Source organism: Neomonachus schauinslandi, chromosome 15 (genome assembly GCF_002201575.2).
Source record: "Neomonachus schauinslandi chromosome 15, ASM220157v2, whole genome shotgun sequence".
NCBI classification, from domain to species: Eukaryota; Metazoa; Chordata; class Mammalia; order Carnivora; family Phocidae; genus Neomonachus; species Neomonachus schauinslandi.
In genome coordinates, this window is record NC_058417.1 from 22,354,239 (window position 1) to 22,373,168 (window position 18,930).

Sequence of the window (18,930 nt, forward strand, 5' to 3'; positions counted from 1 at the left end):
GTGCTGCAGCTCAGCCTCCAGCCTTCACAGCCTCCGGGCAAGATTCCGTCCTCTTCTCCCTTCAAGTCCCAAGGCAGATCTGCACATCCTCAAGCTCTCCCCACATAGGTCTGTGCGCACACCAGCTGTAGAGCTGTATCTGAAAGGTACCAGCTGTCTCCCGGGGTCACCTGCAGCCTTAACTGAGCACGCTGGCTGGCCTTCGATTCCGCTCTACCCACATCTCTAAGGCCCATCTCTCCACGATAAGTGTCAACGGCTGACCTCACTTGGTGTTTCTTTCTTGGTCCTAAGGCTGGTCCTTTTGCTACACAGTTCCCATCCTCTTCTAGGCTATGCCATGGCAGCTCCCACATACTAGTTGTGAGATCTTGAGCAAGTCAAAACACTACCGAACTTCGGTTTCCTCATCTGTTGGAACAGGAATGGCCGAATGGCCACATGGCCCAAGCACCTCCACAACTAATGCGGTCTCTCAAGAGCCTGGGACCAGCATGTGGTCTGTCAACTCTCTTTGGCAGTCTGAACTGTCAGACCTCTGGTGTCCTCCACCAGATGAGACAGGCATCTGTAGTGAAATTTTATTACAAAATTATAAAGCAGAGCTCTGTAACAAAAAAAATACACATTTGGGTTTAACACCCAAGGAAGTCTGAGAGAATCTTAATATAAGCCACATCTGAAAGATTTCAACAAATTTATACAATATACACGGATTCCTGTACAGCTTAATTGTCACTAGCTTGGATCCAGCTATTCCAAGGCATTATGAACGGGTCAGCTCTCCCAAGTCTTAAAACAAGTCTCAGATGAAATCTCAGAACGATCACAGCCAAAGCTACAGAGTAATTGGAAGAATTAAGATGTTGCATGATAATTAAGACCAAGGATCCATGAGGGGCAAGGGAGAGCACTCAGTTACAGTGTTCTCTACCTAGGTTAGAGAGTAACTGAAATGGGATCCCAGCCTTTATTTGGTGTAATAATGATGAGTAACAACAAATCAGGGTTGTTAGACACCTTTTTTCCTGAATGGAAACCTTCACCAAAAGAGATCGAGAGACTTTAAAGGCAAGTTTTCTCCAAACTGAGCAAATGATATCAGTTCTAATTTTTAACTGAGATTACTAAACAACCTTCAGGATATTATTTTTAACTTCTGTCTAGGAGGGAATGTGGGAGGTAGGGAGAGGTAAGGCCTCAGCAGTGAAAAGCTTTAAGTAGGGAGAGAGCCAGCTTCTGCCCTGAAGTTATTACTAGACCGTAACTGAGTTGCATATATATATATGTAGACCTGTTTCACAGCGGAATCGAGAAGTAGCTGAATCCTCCGCTAAACTGGTAGGCATTGTAAACTGTAGTATGTACTGTCCAGCAAAAAGGTGAAAGAGGTCCTCTTCGCAGACCTCTCTCTCGATTCCCCGGATTTCTACAAAGGCTGTCCCAGAATCAAATCATCCAGGACTTGGTGTAATGTCAAGGTAAGTGGCCCAGTGTGCAACTGACAACTACTTTATGAAATAATTTCATTCCTCCGAAGGGGAACAATGGTTGATAATGGGGGAAAGCCAAAGTATGTCTGTACCAATAAGCAGGTCCCCTTGGAGGTTTCCTACTGTTTTCCAAAGTCCTGACTGGTTCCAGTCTGAGAGAACTTGACTGCACAGCAGGGGGGATGGTGTGGGAGGTGGCCTGCCAAGGCCCTCAGGTGCTTAGGGGTTGCATAGCTCACCCACAGGTAACGGCAGCACACACAGCTCTTTCTGATAGCACGTGTCTGTTCTTGGCTAAGCTTCTCCAGCAAACTTAAGCCCTTCGGCTCTTCCAGTGGTAGAACCACCCTAAGAGGGCTCGAGAATATCCTCTAACTTATCGTACGGTCTTTCCTAAAGGGCCTGGAGAATGCTTCTTCCAGACCAGCCCTCAAGTCAGTAGGCTGAGAAATGAAATGGGAGCAGGGAGTCCCCACTAACCTGGGGAATTAAGACTTGCAGCTGTCTACCCCAGGGCTGAATCCAGTCTCATTCAGGACCTTCAGATATCCCTTAGCTGTTCAGTTTTGGTCTCCAGGAACTTCACGAAAAGTGTAGCTAGAGAAGAGCAAGGCTCCTTGCCTTAGTCTTTATGCCTTCGGTGAGACCCTGTTTAAAACTTCCGTGGGAAAGAGAGGGACATCATTCTCAGGGGAAAGTGGTTTGCAATTCCTTTGTGTTGGAGAAGTCAAAGTTAAGCAGGAAGCCACTGCTTCCACCCAAAACTTCCCCTTTTCTCGTAAACTAAAATTAAGGATGGTGCACAGGCCCTAAACTAAAATTGATGGCGCACAAGGCCCTAAGAGCAGCAGAGATGATCCCCGGGCCATCTCACACACACGACTCAAACTTCCCTGCAGATGCTTTGCTGGCTCCCAAGGTTCGGTCAGGAGACTCACTGCTTCCAATCCCAGCACTTAAGGAAGCAACTATAAATGACTTTGAAATTTTTCAATAGCATTTGTGTTTCACTTCTCACCAGAGAAAGTTTACTGGTCCAAATTTAGTCCTAAGGAGGATCACTATTGGTCTGGTAAGCTAACATCTTTTTGGTCTGAAGAAACAAATGAATTTTAGGCAATGCAGCAAGAGACTAGCAAAGCTGGTTAAAGCACAGAAAGCCAGAGAGACCAGAAATAAATCCAAATGTGCTGGGGAGGAAGAGAACCTTTTCTACCAGGACTTCTGACAGTTGGAATTCAGACAGGCGGCTCGGGGATGGCCGGGGTGCAGGGGGAAGGGGGGAAGATCTGGTCCAAGTTCTGGAAAAGTCCTCTCTTGATCAATTACCATCATTACCCCAAGACCACTGGAACAGGAACTTGCCCACGCGATCTGTACCAGTTCCCACCAGCCTCGGGCTCCGCCGGCCGAAAGGTGCGCCGCCGAGGCAGGACAGGCACGCCCAGAGGTGACCGCATCTTTGCTCGCAGATTCTCTTGTTAGCCTGCCCCTCTGCAAGCTGGCCAATCTGGAGCCCAGACCCTTCCAGCTCCGTCCCTGTAAGGCACTGAAGAAGCCGGCACAGCCCTCAGGATCGGAAGACATGCACGGCTCGGATCACATACTGCCGGCAGATGGGACACTCGTTCATGCGCTTGCCGCACTTGGTGCAGGTGACCATGTGGCCGCACTCCAGCAGGACACAGTCAATGGGCGAGTCCATGCAGATCCTGCACAGGTTCTCCTCCACGCTGGGCGGCACCGCTCCGCCTGGACAAAGAGGGCAGAGAAGGGGTGGAGGGGAGAGGACACCATAAGTGCAGGGGGTGGCGGGGGGACTGAGGATGGAGAGAAGGGCATGCTGCGGACACACCCCCAAATCCACACACTGCCCTCAGCTAGAACTCCAGGTATCAGCCCCCCCGCTGCCTGTTTCAGCCACACCTCTACTGGCCAAGCCATAGAGGTGCAGAATAAAGTACTTGGAGATCAAATACAACCCAGAACAGGACAGCTAAATAAGGCAGAGTCCTCAAGGCTTCAAAGAATTTTCAGACAGTTGAGGCTGTAATATTGTAAGTAAGTGGCACTTAGGGACTCATCATCCCCTGAGGCAGAACATGCTGAAAAGATAAAAACTGGTTCTAAAAAGTGTGATACCAATGGAACTGTAGTGAATGGCTCATGAAGGATGGCAAGGCTGCTCAGTAAACCTATCCCCAACTGAATACAGCCAAGGATCCTGGGGGGCCCCTGTGCTGTCCCACAACCTTCCCCAGAGCTTCCTCTGAGGAGGCTTCCTGGTGGAAGAGCCCAGCAGAGATCACGGCTCCCTCTTCTGTGCTACCCCCACCCCAGCTTCTCACATGGCATTAAAATGTCTAACTACTTGGCTCCCCCACGACCCTATGAGCTCATTTCTGCAACTATATACTTAGTATTTGTTGGATGCTCTGAGGTCAGATCTTCCTCTTTGAATCCCTAAAATGCCAATCATGTGGTAGGTATTCTCAGAATGTCTGCTAAATGAACATCTCCCAAGGGAGTCCGAACAGCTCACATTCGTAGAATGCTGTGCCAGGCAGGGTCCTAAGAGTCTTGCATATTTTAACTCTTTTTGAATCCTCGTGAAAACTATGAAGTACTCATTACTCATTTTATAGACTTGAGGCCACTGAGGCCAAGGAGTTAAGTGGCTTGCCCAAGGGCACACAGCTGCTAAGCAGAGCCAGGATTCAAATCCAGGCAGGCCTTCTGGGCAAGTGGCCTGAGGACAGGGACTCTCAAATCAGTATTAACTACTCAGTGCACAGAGTTCTCAGTAACAGCTGGCTGGCTTGTGTGAGCGGGGAGGTGCAGAGGGCATGGCCAGTATCCTATTTTAGTGCAAACAGAAAAACCTTCACGTCCAACAATGTAGCCATCCCCAGCAGGTTTTAAATGGTGGCCTGAAGCCCCAGGTGGGGCTCCATGCTCAGTGCAGAGTCGGCTTGAGATTCTTTCCCTCTCCCTTCCCCTCTGCCCATCCCCCTACCCTGTACACTCGCTCTCTCGTTCTCTAAAAATAGTAAAATCTTTAAATTGTAGCCTGAACCAGGGAGCCATAAGTAGGGAGCTGGCTTCATACCAGTCACCTGTCCCACTCCACAGGGGAATTCTCTGTACTCTGCTGCCTGGCACTTTCTTCTGCTTCCTGGACTATTCAAAAAGTCAACACTTAGGGAGGCTAGCTGTGAAAGGCAGTGAAACCGATTTACCCCTCTGGAGCAGCTGTTGGCCCTAACAGGGGTTTGGAAAAGGGCTGAACTGTACGTATAACTGAACTGGAGTGAATTATAGAATATCGTATTAATTTTCTTAGGAATAACAGACTCAACCGACTCAGTTACCAGTATTCCCCCAGGGAATCAAAAAAAAGGCGGCAAGGGCGCCTGGGTGGCTCAGTTGGTTGAGCGACTGCCTTCGGCTCAGGTCATGATCCTGGAGTCCCGGGATCGAGTCCCACATCGGGCTCCCTGCTCGGCAGGGAGTCTGCTTCTCCCTCTGACCCTCCCCCACTCATGTGCTCTCTCTCTCTCTCAAATAAATAAAATCTTTAAAACAAAACAAAACAGGCGGCAAGACAGCAAGTGGAACAGCCCGATCTTGGTACTGGGGAGGGGGGACTAGAACCCACAAGGGTTTTGGGGAGCCAAGAAATCAACTCTTCAGGATTTATCAGCCGGAAGACTGCCCCATTCTGAGCAAAAGGCCATTTTGCCAAATAACAAATCTGGAGTCTTCTGAAAGTTTTAAAATGGTTTGCAGGCCCCCAACACTACTCTGAGAACATTCTCTCTTGGGGGAAGAGCTCACAACCACACAGCCTTAAAGCTTTCAAAAAGACAGAAGGTATTTCAGAATGAAGCCCAGACCCAGCCAGATGCCTGCAGTGCGTCCTGGGGTCCCCGAAGGCCCCGTGGTGGTCTTGAACACACTGATGGGTGTGTGGCAGCTGAGGTGGTATATGTGCCTCGTGTCCAGAGAGCACACAGGTGACCCCTTTCCTGCTCTGTCCCCAGAGCAGCTCTAGCCACCGCCCAGCCCTGTACAAACAAGGCTCAGGTCACCTCCCTTTATTTTTGGTTGGTCCCAGAAGTTGTCAAGCATCCCAAGTGATCTCCCTGAAAGTCCACAGGGACCCTCCCCACTCGGACCAAAACGGAGTGAAAACCGTAGGGGAAGGAGTGCCGTAGCAGCAGGGGTATGAAAAATGAACCGGATGTGACACATGCCACCACTCACTTTGCTAAATATTTTACAAATGCTCACTCCTGAGCTCTGGCAGCCCCAAGACATGCAAATCAAGCTGTCCCTGGGTCTGCTGCCACTCTTCACCCTTCCTGGTGAGGCGAGAATGAGGATTTTTAAAGATGCTGAGAAGCCCTGCTTCCCCGTGCATTTCCCCCAACTCACTCTCTGGACGCCACTACGCTTAGAATTCTCAGACTGCTAAGAGGAAGCAGGGTTGGCGGAAGGGAAGGGCCGCAGGGCTCAGAGCCTAAGCACGGTTCCAAGCAGAAGCAACTACGTACCGTTTTGGTCTTCAGCACCACACACTGAAAAGGAAAGAGAAAGAAGAGGTCTGCATATGCGACGGCGTGAAGAAAGTCTCCCACCAGCCCGTCTAACTGCCGCACTCGGACTGCTCCCCTGGCCTGGGAACCCGGCTGGCCGAGAGCCCGGCCGGACGCCCGCCCTCCCCTCCTATGCTGAGAGCTTGCGCACAGCCCCGGCCGGTGTGTCTGGTCCGGTCTTCGAGAAAGGGATTCCGCCGGCTCGCGTGAACAACACTGCCAAGTAGGCAGGACACTGCCTGGGCACGGTACCCTTTTCTATCGCTTCTGAAGCCCGCGTTAGAACCGACTGTTCCAGTCAGCCAAGGAGTCTGGATGGAGTGCCCCGGTGGGGCCATGTCCTGTTCCCCAGGACCTCACAACTCTATGGAGATTCTGGGGACAGCCCCAAAGGGAAGTGAGTCTGACTAGAGGACTGGTCAGACATCCCCAACTCGGATGAACCAGTGGGACAGGAGAGCCTGGAATCGGACTCCAACCACTAAAAGCAGGCAAGGAATCAAAATGCTGATTGCAGGAGCTAAATCGGTCGGGGAGGGGAAGGTTCTGGGTAAAATTTTAGGAAATGAGTTTAAAACAGCCAAATACACTCCTCTTCTGCAGGACTTCTCTAGAGACCTCTACTATTTACCAGGAAGACCTAGTTTTCTTCCCCAAACTCAATTAACCACAAACCTAGACAACTTACCTTACTGGGCATTGCCTAAAAATGATACTGTGTAGAATCCTTTGGGAAAGGACCATAGGGAAAGCCCAGGCTCAGGCAGCACAGATCTATTTCCCTTGTACCATGGGTTCACTTCCCCGTCTCCCAACTGTTGAGAGCAGTACTGCTGAGGTACTAGTGGGGACGGCAGGGTGACACGGGGTGGGAAAGGCTACGGGATCAGTCCAGGAAATCTTCAGTGACACCCAGGCTCTACACTAAAACGGTAATGCCAGGGGCGCCCGGGTGGCTCAGTCAGCTGAGCGTTCACTCTTGGTTTCGGCTCAGGCCATGATCTCAGGATTGAGCCCCGAGTTGGGCTCCACACTCAGCGGAGTCCGCTTGAGACCCTCTCCCTCTGCCCCCCCCCTACATTCATGCTCGTGCTCTCCCCCCTCAAATAAATCCAAAAAAAAGGGGGGAGCGGGTAGTGCTAATAATGGCTATTTCACAGGCAGCCCTGAGGACGGGATAAATGTTTACGGAGCCTAGCCCGGTCCCGGCACCCAACTTAAATGGCAGCTACTATTAGCCGGTGCCAAGGTGGAAGGTGACTCCTTGCTTGGCTAAGCACACAGAAACCCCGTCAGGCTGCAGAGTGACAGCAAGCACCCCCCAGGCAGCGCCTCACCCAGGTGCTGGAGCCCCTTCTGGTCCTTGTACAGCCGCGTCACCCTCTCCATCAGCTCCCACTTCTCGCAGCAGCCCTTGTAGTTGACGAAGTTGCGCGCCAGGATCTCTTTCAGCTGCCGCACGGTCAGACCTTCAATGTCCTCCAAGTCGGTGAGGTCAGACAGAGAGGCCCGCCGGCCCGGGGCGAAGCCGTCCTCTGAGTCGACAGACTGCAATGGCAACGGCGGGATGGGTGGGCTCAGCTCTCACCTCCCAAGCTCCCTCTCCGAGGACCCCGGAGCACTCGCCAGGCCGTGCCCGCAGGGACTGACCTCAGGAAGAGCGGGAGCGGAGGCAGGAAGAGTGCCGGCATGGTGCTCTGCACGGCCAAAGAGGCCACATCTCTTCCTGACCCGTGGTTCCGGGCTCGGGCACGGCCACAGCCCCCAACCAACCCATCAGTGGGACGAGTAGAAGGGGCAGCAGTGTGAGTCACATGGCCCTGATTCTGACTCCTCCACGGACTGATGCTAAACACTATGGAGCCAGTTGCTCCCCGGCCTCGGCCTGTCTGCCCCTCCATACAGGAGACCCAGCAGTCCCACCGCACCGGGTTCCTGTAAAAACTAGCACAAGAAACCAGCGAGCCTGATGCCAGTCTCTGCTCTCCCTGCTGCTTCCTTGTCGCAGGGGCAGACTTCCCTGGCGAGCACGCCTCTGTACGCAACCTTGACCACTGCTTCGCGGCCCCGCTGGCGCTACCCGCTGGCTGGACTACCATGGCTGAGGCCTGACCCCTGCTCATCCTTCCTCCTGATTTTCCGACCTCCTTCCCCTGACGATGGCTACTGTGTGCTAGCAGCAGACGAAAAGAACAAGATTTGCACAGCAGCACCAGGAGCCCGCCCATCGGCAGCTTACAGGAAATCAAGAGACTAGGAACGAAGGGGCCATGAGGCTCCCCGGTCTCCACTGGGAGCTCACTACTCTGCCCCTAACAACTGACAGCTTCGAAGGCTAATCTGGAAGGCTAACACTAAGCCCACCCCTGACAACAGAACTGTAGGACTGTCATCACACACAGATTCTTCTGCGCATCTGAGTCTGCTGAGAGGGTCCTAATCACCGCCTACCACCACCAGAGAAAAGAGCAAACGCAAAGGCACGGACCGGAGCAGAGGCCCCACCTGGGTCTCATCCTCAGCAGGTGCTCTGGCTGTGCTCTCCAGGTAGACGGGTTCCTCTTGGTCCTGAGACACATGGCCATTGGCCTGTGGGAAGAGAAAGGTGCCATCACACGCACAGAGATGCGGGCCTCTTCCCAGCTCATTCCACATCCAAACATGTTGCCATCTCCCCAGGAACCTGGTGTCTCGAACAATAGCATTACAGAAGCCTGCTCCCTAGTACCAACTTTGTCGGGCAGAGACATGACGCAAACAGATTTCAACTCCAAAACGAGAAGGTCGCTAATTCTGCTCCCCACCAGGATGGCATGAGCGGCCACTCACCGTCAGTGTGGTCTCAGCTCGAACAGTCCGAACGCGAGGAAGAGCACAAGTCCACGCCACTGCGGGACTGCTCTCTAACTGCCATCCGGTCTCTCCTGGACACTGAGCCCACACCGCCCTCCCCATTCACTCCCACCCACCGTTCTGGGCTCTGTCCCGAGCAGCAATGGGCACCGCTTTCTTACAGAAAGTTCATACCATGTCTTCCTGCCTCCACGCTACATCTCCCTGGCTTCCTCCTCTGACAGAGGAAACAGTTCTTAGTCCCTCACCACTCTGTCCAGTCACTGCTCCACCATTCTAGAAATGGGCTCCAACCAGCAGCGCTCACTAGTACTAAGAACTATCTTGAAGCCTGGTCAAAAATTATTTTAACGCACCTAAGCATCTATTAGCCTAAAACTATAAAGACAGACGTCTATGCTTAAGGAGTTTGGAATTCTAACTTCTCAAAAGGTTTTGCCAAACAGTAGTTCAAACTGTGAGCCTCCTCGTCCCATCACCCTTTAAGCCACAAACCCCTTCACCAGACACTCTTCACCGACTGCTCCCTCCAGGCAAAGGGGCTGGTATGAGCCCGGAGCAAAGACGTGTCTGAGCTCACAGGCCTTTCCTCTAGACTCTCAGAACACCAATAAAGGGAACAGTCCCAGGAAACCAGTCACCCATGGCCCCAACCACTCATTCCAGATTAGAATGCCTAACACAGAGTTGGTTAAGAGGCAAATAACTATAATGGAGATAAAAGGAGAAATGACCACCATCATCCAAAATGCCAAGTGGTCAGAGGAGCACGCATACAGCATACGTGTACGGGGATGCATCCCACACCATCTCCCCTTAGCTTTATGGAAACGTGGCACCCACCAGTCTCCTGGTGTTACCTTGGAGTTACAAAGTCTCTCCAAGCCTAACCTGTTCCTAAAGAAGGGCTTCTGTATGTCCTTTTTTTTTTTCCTAGGAAGAGAAACTGGAGGTCCCACTGCAAAGCATGCTCTTGTCTCTTCAGTTTGCCTACTGGCTAAATTAAAATCTCTTAAATCGTATCTGTCCACCATCTTGCTTCCTCCACCCACTTCTTTCCCCAGCAACCACTGCCAGGGCACTAGGGGTAAAGGGCAAGAACTCTGGGGGGCAGGCACCCCGGGCAGATCGGCATCCTAGGTGCGGGTAGCCTGCACAAGTCACTTGACTTCCCCACGTCTGTTCTCCTGGCTTGACAAACGCAGATCTCACCGGGACAGGGGATGCGAGCTGACACAAAGGACCCGATGAGATCTGGCGCCTGCGTGGGACCCGCAGCTGAAGTCTGGAATTTCTGGTTAACGACAGGAAATTTAGAACCCCCTGCTTTGCAAAATCCACCTGAAGGTTCTTCAGGGAAAAACAATTCCCTCCAGTTATGCCCTGGGCCCCCCCAGACAGAGAGGAGTGCTCCACGGAGCCGAGGGAGGAGCCCGCGTGGGAGGCGGACGCCGGGCACAGCTCGCCTCGGGCCGCCAGGGGAGCGGAGTGCGGCCCGGGCTTTATGCCCCGGTGCCCGCCAGAGCTGAATCAGGGGCCCGGTGCTCGCACACCGGAGGTGGTGGCCAGCCACGCCGCGCACAACCCTGGTGCTGCGCCAGCCGGACGGATTTCCCAGCTCTTCAGAGCTGCTGTCACGCCAGCCGGTCCTCCCAACAGCCTGCCAGGAGCCACAGTGCCCTGGGATTACTAGCCCCATTTCACTGCTGAAGGCTCGAATTTTGCCCGAGGTGACCAAAGAGTCAGCGACAGATTGGTCCGAATGCCCCAGCTACGGCCCAAGCCACATACACCAAAGGGTCACTGAGGCACTGAAGTCTTATCTATGGGAGGCCATCAGCCCTCACGCACTGGTTACGTCTCCCGGCCTCACCAGAGCCCAAAAGCTGCTTTGCCCGTCTATCCCGCTCCCGCGGGGGCCTTCTGAGGGCACCCGCCATTCTGCACGGCCCCTGCGCAGTCCGCAGCCCAGCCAACGGGCCGCTCTTCGCTGACCATTTCTGAGCGCCCCCCCACCCCAGGACGATGACAAGGCAACTTCCGGTTCGAGAACGTGCCAACCATGACCTGGCCCAAGCGGTGACTGGCCACAGAAGCCGTGACCGCCCCCCCTTCCGTCGACATGTGCCTTTCCCTCTGCGCCCTGTGATGGTTCCCTACCCGCTAAGAAGACCTTAACAAAGGTAAGCAGGAGGGCAGTCTGAACAGAACAAAATTTAGAGAGTTAACAGTGAGTTTTCTCAAAATGTTTCTGGAACGAGTTTTTCAAAAATGACTAGCTGGGATAGGTATGTATTAAAAACATCAAAAATACCTGGTACCATGCATGATCACCTCTGAAAAAAAACCCAAACAGGAGTCTGAGGTCCAGAAAACATCCCTGCAGCAGTAGGCAGAAGGGCCTCCCCTGATCATACCACCCCCACCCCCCACGCAGTGCAGGCAGGGGAGCAGACTGAGCCCACAAAGCGGCAGACACGGGCAGGGGCCGCAAACCCGACGCGTACCTGCTGGCTTTCCTGAGCCGGGGCCGGGGACACAGACGTGGCTTGTGTGGGTGAAGAGGGGAGGCTCGCCGAGGTAGGAGGTACTGTGCCGGCATGAGGCTGGGCCAGGAAGGCCTGCTGCTCGGGGAAGTCCGGGGACAAGGGGGGGGCGCGAGTCCTGCCCTCCTGCTGGTCAAGCACCAAGAGCACCAGCTCCTCTTTCTCTCGGCACACTTCGGTAGAGATGTCATGGAGGCTGAGATAGTCCCTCAGGTCCTTCACCTTCATCTTCATGAGCTCCTCCCGCCGAAAGGCTGTGGCTCGGACCCGCTGGCAGAGGAGGCAGAGGTGGGGGCCGTTCCCCACTTGGCTTGAACAGGTCATGCAGAAATTCTTCTTGCAGTCCAGGCAGGTCTGCTGCTTAGACCAAGAGGCAGAGGGAACCATGTCAGACTGAGAACAAGACAGTGGGAGGGGGGCTCAGGGCCGCCATGCCGAGCGGGACTCCCCTGATCACTCCTGCCAGTACGAAGCTACCTCCTTACGTCAGAGTGCAAGCTACCTTGATTTCAGTAAGCACCACTCAGAGGTGGCACACCCCCCCCGTAGGCACCTGTGTGCCCACATCCAGGACACTACATTCATTATTCCAGTTGAGACTTACTTTTTTCATTGCAGATAGAGAAACAGAGGGTTTCGATTCTAATCAAAAAAGCCCACATTTTCATTTAGTCTGCCTCCTCCATTTTTTTATGGTGTCACCTTGGGTGTGTAACTTAGCCTCTCTGGCCCTCAGTTCCCTCATCTGTAAAATGGGGGTGATGACAGTACCTACATCTCAGGATTGCCCCACAGTTAAGAGACAACGCATTTAGCGTATGTGACACATGATTCTTCAGGGTAAGTATTAACTCTTTTAATTATTATTGTTAGGAAACACGAGCTAATTTTGAGAGCCAGGATTCAAATCCTGAACTATGATTTTTTTCTACTTTATTGCTGAGAATAGAAAGCAAATGCATAAGTACGATGGTGATTATTATTACTATTATTGATTAAATTTACTGAGAGGCTACTAGGTGCTAGAGCTTGTCATTTAATTTTCAAAGCAACCCCGCAAAGTATTACTCTATCACTGTATCACGTATTAACATACATCACTGGGGCGCCTGGGTGGCTCAGACGGTTAAGCGTCTGCCTTCAGCTCAGGTCATGATCCCGGGTTCCTGGGATCCAGCCCCGCATCGGGCTCTCTGCTGAGCAGGAAGCCTGCTTCTCCCTCTGCCTGCCCCTCCCCCACTGCTTGTACTCTATCTCTGTCAAATAAAAAATAAAATGTCTTAAAAAAAAACCCACATCACTAATAATTACTAATGTACCTCCCTATGTCACAGACAAAGCAAGCAAGGCCTAGAGAGATGAAGCATCGCACTCAAGGGCGGGCAGGGAACAGCAGAGCTGGGGTTCACGCTCAAAGCCTGTCCCTGTGGAATGCCCACAGTCACGCCCTTCCCACCAGGCCACGCTGCCTGACTCGGCCCCGTCCAAGCCGACAGCAGGACCCAGTCCAGGGCCTGGCTCTCCATCGCCAAACCCCCGCCCGGTGCCCCATCCACAGAGGCTGTGCCCAGGCTCCCCCACCCCAGGAAGGCCCACTCAGAGCACCGGGAATCCAGTGGCACAGAACAGCGTATCCAAGACACACTCAGACAGCTACGGGGACGGGTAAGGGGTGGAACCTCTGGAGCCGATCAGGGAGCTCGTGGTTTGTGCGCGCACAGGTCTCAGCCCGCAGTCGGCACACAACAGCACACGCCACACCACACCAGCGCTCGCTCCTGAGCCCGCACAGTGACATCGGACTGAGCTCTGCTCCAGCCGAGCGCAGCCGCACTCCCACAGCAAAGGGAGTTCCTGGGCACACTGGGATGGTCCCGGGAGCACACTCACCAGTCCTTTAAAGAAATGAAGAACTTTTCATCCTCTGGTGACTTGAGCATTAACCTATTTCTGCTCCCTCTTTTCTAAGTAGGGAAAACTGAATGCAGAGTAACGAGAATTCCCGGGAGACTGAGATTCTCATCACCGAAATCGGACTCCGGCGCAGGGCTGGCAAAGGCTCCACAGCTGAGGCAGTGGTGCCCGGCTCCGTCCAGGAGTCCTGCGTGTTGACGGGGAAACGGGCAGAACGTTCACCACCCACGTGTGACTGTGAATACTGAAAGGCGTTTCGAAAGGACGCGTATCAAGCTCCCTCACTCTCTACAGTTACAGCCAGACCACAACACGCTTAGAGGCCGACTTAAAAGGACGCAGGGCTGCACTAGCGTCCTAACGGTTCTGGGACCTGCAGCCGCTCAGGTGGAAAAGGACATTTCGGGGTCTTGGGGGTTCCTTTATATCAAAGGCTTTTCTGTTGGGAAATGAAATGCGTTTAGGATGACTGAGAGTGCAATGAAGAGGCTTCAGTGTCAGACGCTGTAGGACATGGAACGTGACTCAAGTCCGTGCAGTCTGACAAGACCTAGCCTGACACAATTAAAAAGCCCTGAGATGCTCCATCAGCCAGATCTAAACAACTCTCTATTCTTTCTTCAAACATGCACGGCTTATTGGAGACAAGACCAGAATGCAAAGGTGGCACCCCAGCTTCTCCGCGTCCCCTGGCTCACCAGGGACTCTGAAGTCGGCCTGCATCCAAAACACGCCCTCTAGGAATAGGACAGCGCTCCAGGCTGAACGCCCAGTTCGCAAAGGAGAAGCTGGCTATCAACACAGACGGGCAGAATGAGCGAAGGAAACTCGTCCGTCTCAACTGAGGCAAACCGCGCGCGACTGAGGAAGCAGGGGGCCTGAAAGATGAATCAGTGGAGCCAACATGCTTGCAAACAAACCGAGAGGACACGCAAACCTCCAGCAGCAAACGGCCGCACCAACTTCAGGGATGCTCCGGGGCCTGCTCGCCCTTGCTCCTCTGCCCTTCCCTCTTCCTACCCGGCCACACACGCATTCCCCAGACTCCTCGGCCAGGCAGAGCTCCTCCTCACCGGCCTTCCTCTAGGCTCCTTCTCTCACTCTTTTTTTTCTTTCTCTTTGTTTCTTCCTTTCTCTCTCTTTCTTTCTTTCTTTCTAAGATTTTATTTATTTATTTGACAGAGAGACAGCGAGCGCAGGAACACAAGCAGGGGCAGAGGGAGAGGGAGAAGCAGGCCTCCCATGGAGCAGGGAGCCCGATGTGGGGCTCGATCCCAGGACCCCAGGATCATGACCTAAGCCGAAGGCAGACACTTAACGACTGAGCCACCCAGGCGCCCCAACATGCTTTTCAACATGCTTAGCATGCTGGTCCCTGAGCCTGGTCACCGTCACTGTCCTCTTCTCTGTTCCCCACTCCACAGACTATAAATGGTATTTTTTAAAAAAAGGTTCAAACAAACCTACGGCAAATTCACGCTGCCTCATTTAAACAAAGGCCCTTTCGTGCTAATTACTCTGCCACTTCGGCCAGCAGTTGTTCCTAGCATTTCTCAGTGTAAAACAATGAAAACAGCAAGATCTGTGACTACCCAACAGACTCTAGATGCACCTGAGGAGTCCTTGAAACAACCACCTTAAATAGAGCAATTTCTGGGGAGCCTGATGGCTCAGTCATTAAGTGTCTGCCTTCGGCTCAGGTCAGGATCCCAGGGTCCTGGGATCGAGCCCCGCATCGGACTCCCTGCTCAGCGGGAGGCCTGCTTCTCCCTCTCCCACTCCCCCTGCTTGTGTTCCCTCTCTTGCTGTGTCTCTGTCAAATAAATAAATAAATAAATCTTTAAAAAAAAATAGAGCAATTTCTTCATCTATAAAATGGGAACAAATAATAGTATATATTTTGTTAAAGATTCAAAGAGAGAAGACACGTGAAATGCCAAGCTCAGTGCCGGGCATGTGACAAGTCACCCTGGGCCTCCTTCCATTTCACCTCAGATCCCAAAGCCACCCCCTTGTCTCCATCCCTGAGAAGACTGAGGCCATGCGGCACCAAGCTCCTTCCAGTCCCTGCTTCGGCCTCCGTCTATAGACTCAACCTTCCAGTCTCAGTGTAAAGGGAGCAGCACCGCAGCTTGCCGTACCACAGTCCCCTGCGACCCGCAGCAGCCTCTCTGGTGGTGTCCTCACAGTGACCGGGGCAGCCAGGCGCATCACGACAAAGCTCTGCTACGTGCCCAGCCTCACTGCACTACAGCGAGGCGCAGGCAAAATGCCAATCCTCCTTCAGCTTGCGGGTACAAAAGGGCGGTTGTTCAGCACTGCAAGCTGCAAGAATCTGGACATGCTGAATGTCTTCTGGGAGACAGCCTGAGAGTTTAAAGAGCTGGGTTTGAATCCTAGCTCTGCCATTTAATAACCATGTGATCTTGGGCCACTACCTATGTAGCCGGAAAAGGAGGAGTATTTCCATCTCTCTTATGCCATTTATCAGGAACTTGACAAATACAGTTTCTTTCTTTCTTAACTGTTACACTCTAAATCTCAGTGTCTCATATGTAAAATGGGAGTTTAGGGACCCTAAAACCTCTACCATAGAGTTACTGTGAGGCTTAAATGAAACCAAAAGATCTAAATTGCTCACAACAGTCCCTAGCATACAGCACATAGCTTAAAAAGTAGCTTTTCAGGGCGCCTGGGTGGCTCGGTCATTAGGCGTCTGCCTTCGGCTCAGGTCATGATCCCAGAGTCCTGGGATCGAGCCCCGCATCAGGCTCCCTGCTCGGCAGGAAGCCTGCTTCTCCCTCTCCCACTCCCCCTGCTTGCATTCCCTCTCTCGCTGTCTCTCTCTAAAACAATTTTTAAAAGTAGCTTTTCCTCTCAAATTTCCCATCACTGCCACTTTAACCTCACATCCAGGGCTACAGACCTCTCTGTTCTGCAGAAGAATGCAGAATGCAGGTCAGGGTTCACCCTCAGCCCCGGTCGTGCTTGACCCCATTGGAGAATGGGCTGCCTCTGGGCGCTGGCACAAGGATGGCCCCCACCCACACGCCATCACCCAGCCAGTGACTTCCCCTGCTGCTCGCTAATCTGGAAAACACGGCTGCCGAGCATTTCTCATGAAATCGCTACAGGAAAGGAGCCCCAGTCTTTGTCCTGCTGGGGTCTGGATGTACACGAGATGTCCTCGGCACCGCGTGGGATACGAAGACCAAGCTAATCTGCAGTCAGGCGTTCACAACGACAGCTAATGAAGGGAGTGACACCAGTGTCTGCCGCATGCTGCACAGTGCTGGGGCCCTTGGTAGCCCAGCACATGTTATTCTCACAACCCTGTGAGATAGGCACGACAGCTGTACCCCCATTTTAGAGATGGGGAAAAAGAATCTCCAGAAAGGTTAGGTCATACAGCTAGTAAGCAGCAGAGCTGAGGTCTGAATTCAGGCCTGTCTGGGTCCAAATTGACGCTGAGATGCTTTGCTTTTGGGTGGCTTTTCTGTAATGCTTTTGTGAAAGGATCCAGTGTGGGTTACCGGCACCGCATAGGCAAAGGCAAGGTGGCAGGCATTGTGGAGGGGTCAGCAGGCTTGCCCGAGGGCTGAGGTTGTAGCCCCTGAGCCCGCCAACAAAGCCAAGAAGTCAACACTTGGGGCGCCTGGGTGGCTCACTCATTAAGCGTCTGCCTTCGGCTCAGGTCATGATCCCAGGGTCCTGGGATCGAGCCCTACATCGGGCTCCCTGCTCTGCGGGAAGCCTGCTTCTCCCTCTCCCACTCCCCCTGCTTGTGTTCCTGCTCTGTCTCTCTCTGTCAAATAAATAAATAAAATCTTTAAAAAAGAAAAAAAAAAAAGAAGAAGTCAACACTCACCTTCCTGGCCGTGTTTGCGAAGTGGGCCCCGCAAGCCTTGCAGCTTGGTTCCGAGCCTGTTGGGGAAGGGAAGGAGCTGTACCCAGGGTTGGAATAGGCCTGCGTCCTGGCTCCCTGGGCCGGTGGGGCCTCCTCAGGCTGTCCATCCAAGCAGAACCAGTTGCAGCAGGTTGCCCACATGATAAAATCTGGTGCAAGGAAGGAAGGGGAGAAAGGTCAGAGTTAAGACACACCTCTGCTCCACTCCCCCATTCCCGAGGGCGCACGTGAGCAGGGCAACTCAGTCCACATCTGCTGCCAGAGTCAGGAGTCGAGGTGAGGACGTGTTTTCGGGGGCCAGAGATTCCTTGCCACCTCCTGCTTCACCACAGTTGCCACTGCTCCCAGGAGGAGAGCACAGACACCTGATCCGCCAGGACAACACGGGATGCCAAGCTGGCGCACTACCTCTGAAAGGTTGCTGGTCCCTGCTGTGGTTTAATCTGAGATCTAATTTTGAATAAAAAATGGCCTTAGCAATTACAAGTGGCCTGAAACCCCCTTTATTCAGGCACATGAACCTGCTCCTAGAGCTCAGAGACATGGAACTTTATCATTCATGTGCACGTGCGCACACGCGTGTGATCCCATATTCACACCAACTGTGTAGAGGAGGGGTATTATCTCCTTTACACGGATGGGGCCACCCAGGCTCAGAGAAGTCCAGGTCACACCGCTAATATACAGAGAACTGAGATTCTGAAAACCCAGGTCTTCTGACCCTAAACCTAACGTTCTTTTCCTAGACCATACCGCCCCTCCTTGATTTTCCCTCCGCCGGCCAGCAGCATGAACTACTCTTATCTTTGTACTTCCAACTCTACCTAAACCTCTCCCTCAGCACCTCTGACACTCTGTTCTGTCTGCTGCCACTACACCATACATTCCTTGAGGGCAGGGTGACTTATTCCTGTGTCTACTGCAGCCTAACAGCCTCGTGCACACAGAAGATGCTCAACTAATGTGGGCTCTCTTGCTGAACAGGTGCCTCGGTGGATTTATTAAGAAGTTTTGGAATAGGATTCCCATTTTACATATAAAATATGGGTACTAGGGACAAAGGGATAGATGATTTTTTAAGATCACAGAAGAAAACCCAATCCCTCAAATGTCAGAATAATCTACAGTTGCAAAACGGTCCACCAAAATGCCAAGCATTGCTGTGATTAAGAGTGTGCTTTTCTCAGCAGACCATGGACATCTGGAGCCTGACCTCTCTGCTTACAGAGATAATAAATGAAACACTTAGTGTTACTGCTCAATCATCAGTTCACACAAAAGAATGGTACCTTCAGCTCTCTGCCTCCTGACTTATGGAAAGTGCCTTTATTAAATCGCAGTTCAGAGACGTGCTAAGCTGGAAAGCACTAACAAGAAGCTGGCTGGTTCAACCTTAGTCATCTCACAGAGGAAGCCAGAGGCCCAGCAGGGGGAACACAGATATAACCTCACACAGCTATAACCTCAGGTCCCCCAATGACTCTTGGGCCTTTTTAGCTTGCAGCACTTCCCGAGACTCCTGATCTAGCATTCACTTTTTTTTTTTTAAAGGGAGAGAGAGAATCTTTTTTCTTTTTTTTATTAAGATTTCTATTTATTTATTGAGAGAGATAATGATA

At 52.5% G+C, this 18,930-nt stretch overlaps 1 protein-coding gene across 1 annotated transcript; it reads right to left on the reverse strand.

Annotated features, from left to right (window-relative positions):
* Nucleotides 1-2,690: 2,690 nt before the first annotated feature.
* RFFL (ring finger and FYVE like domain containing E3 ubiquitin protein ligase) lies at nucleotides 2,691-17,452 on the reverse strand. The gene is made up of 6 exons (XM_021704227.1): nucleotides 17,273-17,452; nucleotides 11,452-11,847; nucleotides 8,597-8,680; nucleotides 7,429-7,639; nucleotides 6,050-6,073; nucleotides 2,691-3,245 (listed from the first exon to the last, which is right to left on the reverse strand). Exons 1-6 carry the CDS (start codon nucleotides 17,450-17,452, stop codon nucleotides 3,064-3,066), a joined length of 1,077 nt encoding a protein of 358 aa, XP_021559902.1. The 3' UTR covers nucleotides 2,691-3,063.
* Nucleotides 17,453-18,930: the final 1,478 nt, after the last annotated feature.

Coding starts and splice junctions, on each gene's coding strand:
- RFFL (XM_021704227.1), bottom strand. CDS start 17,452: ATGTGGGCAACCTGCTGCAACTGGTTCTGCTTGGATGGACAGCCTGAG. Junction 7,640..8,596: donor CTGCTGAGGATGAGACCCAG/GTGGGGCCTCTG, acceptor TTGCCATTGCAG/TCTGTCGACTCAGAGGACGG. Junction 3,246..6,049: donor TGGTGCTGAAGACCAAAACG/GTACGTAGTTGC, acceptor CTCTTTGTCCAG/GCGGAGCGGTGCCGCCCAGC.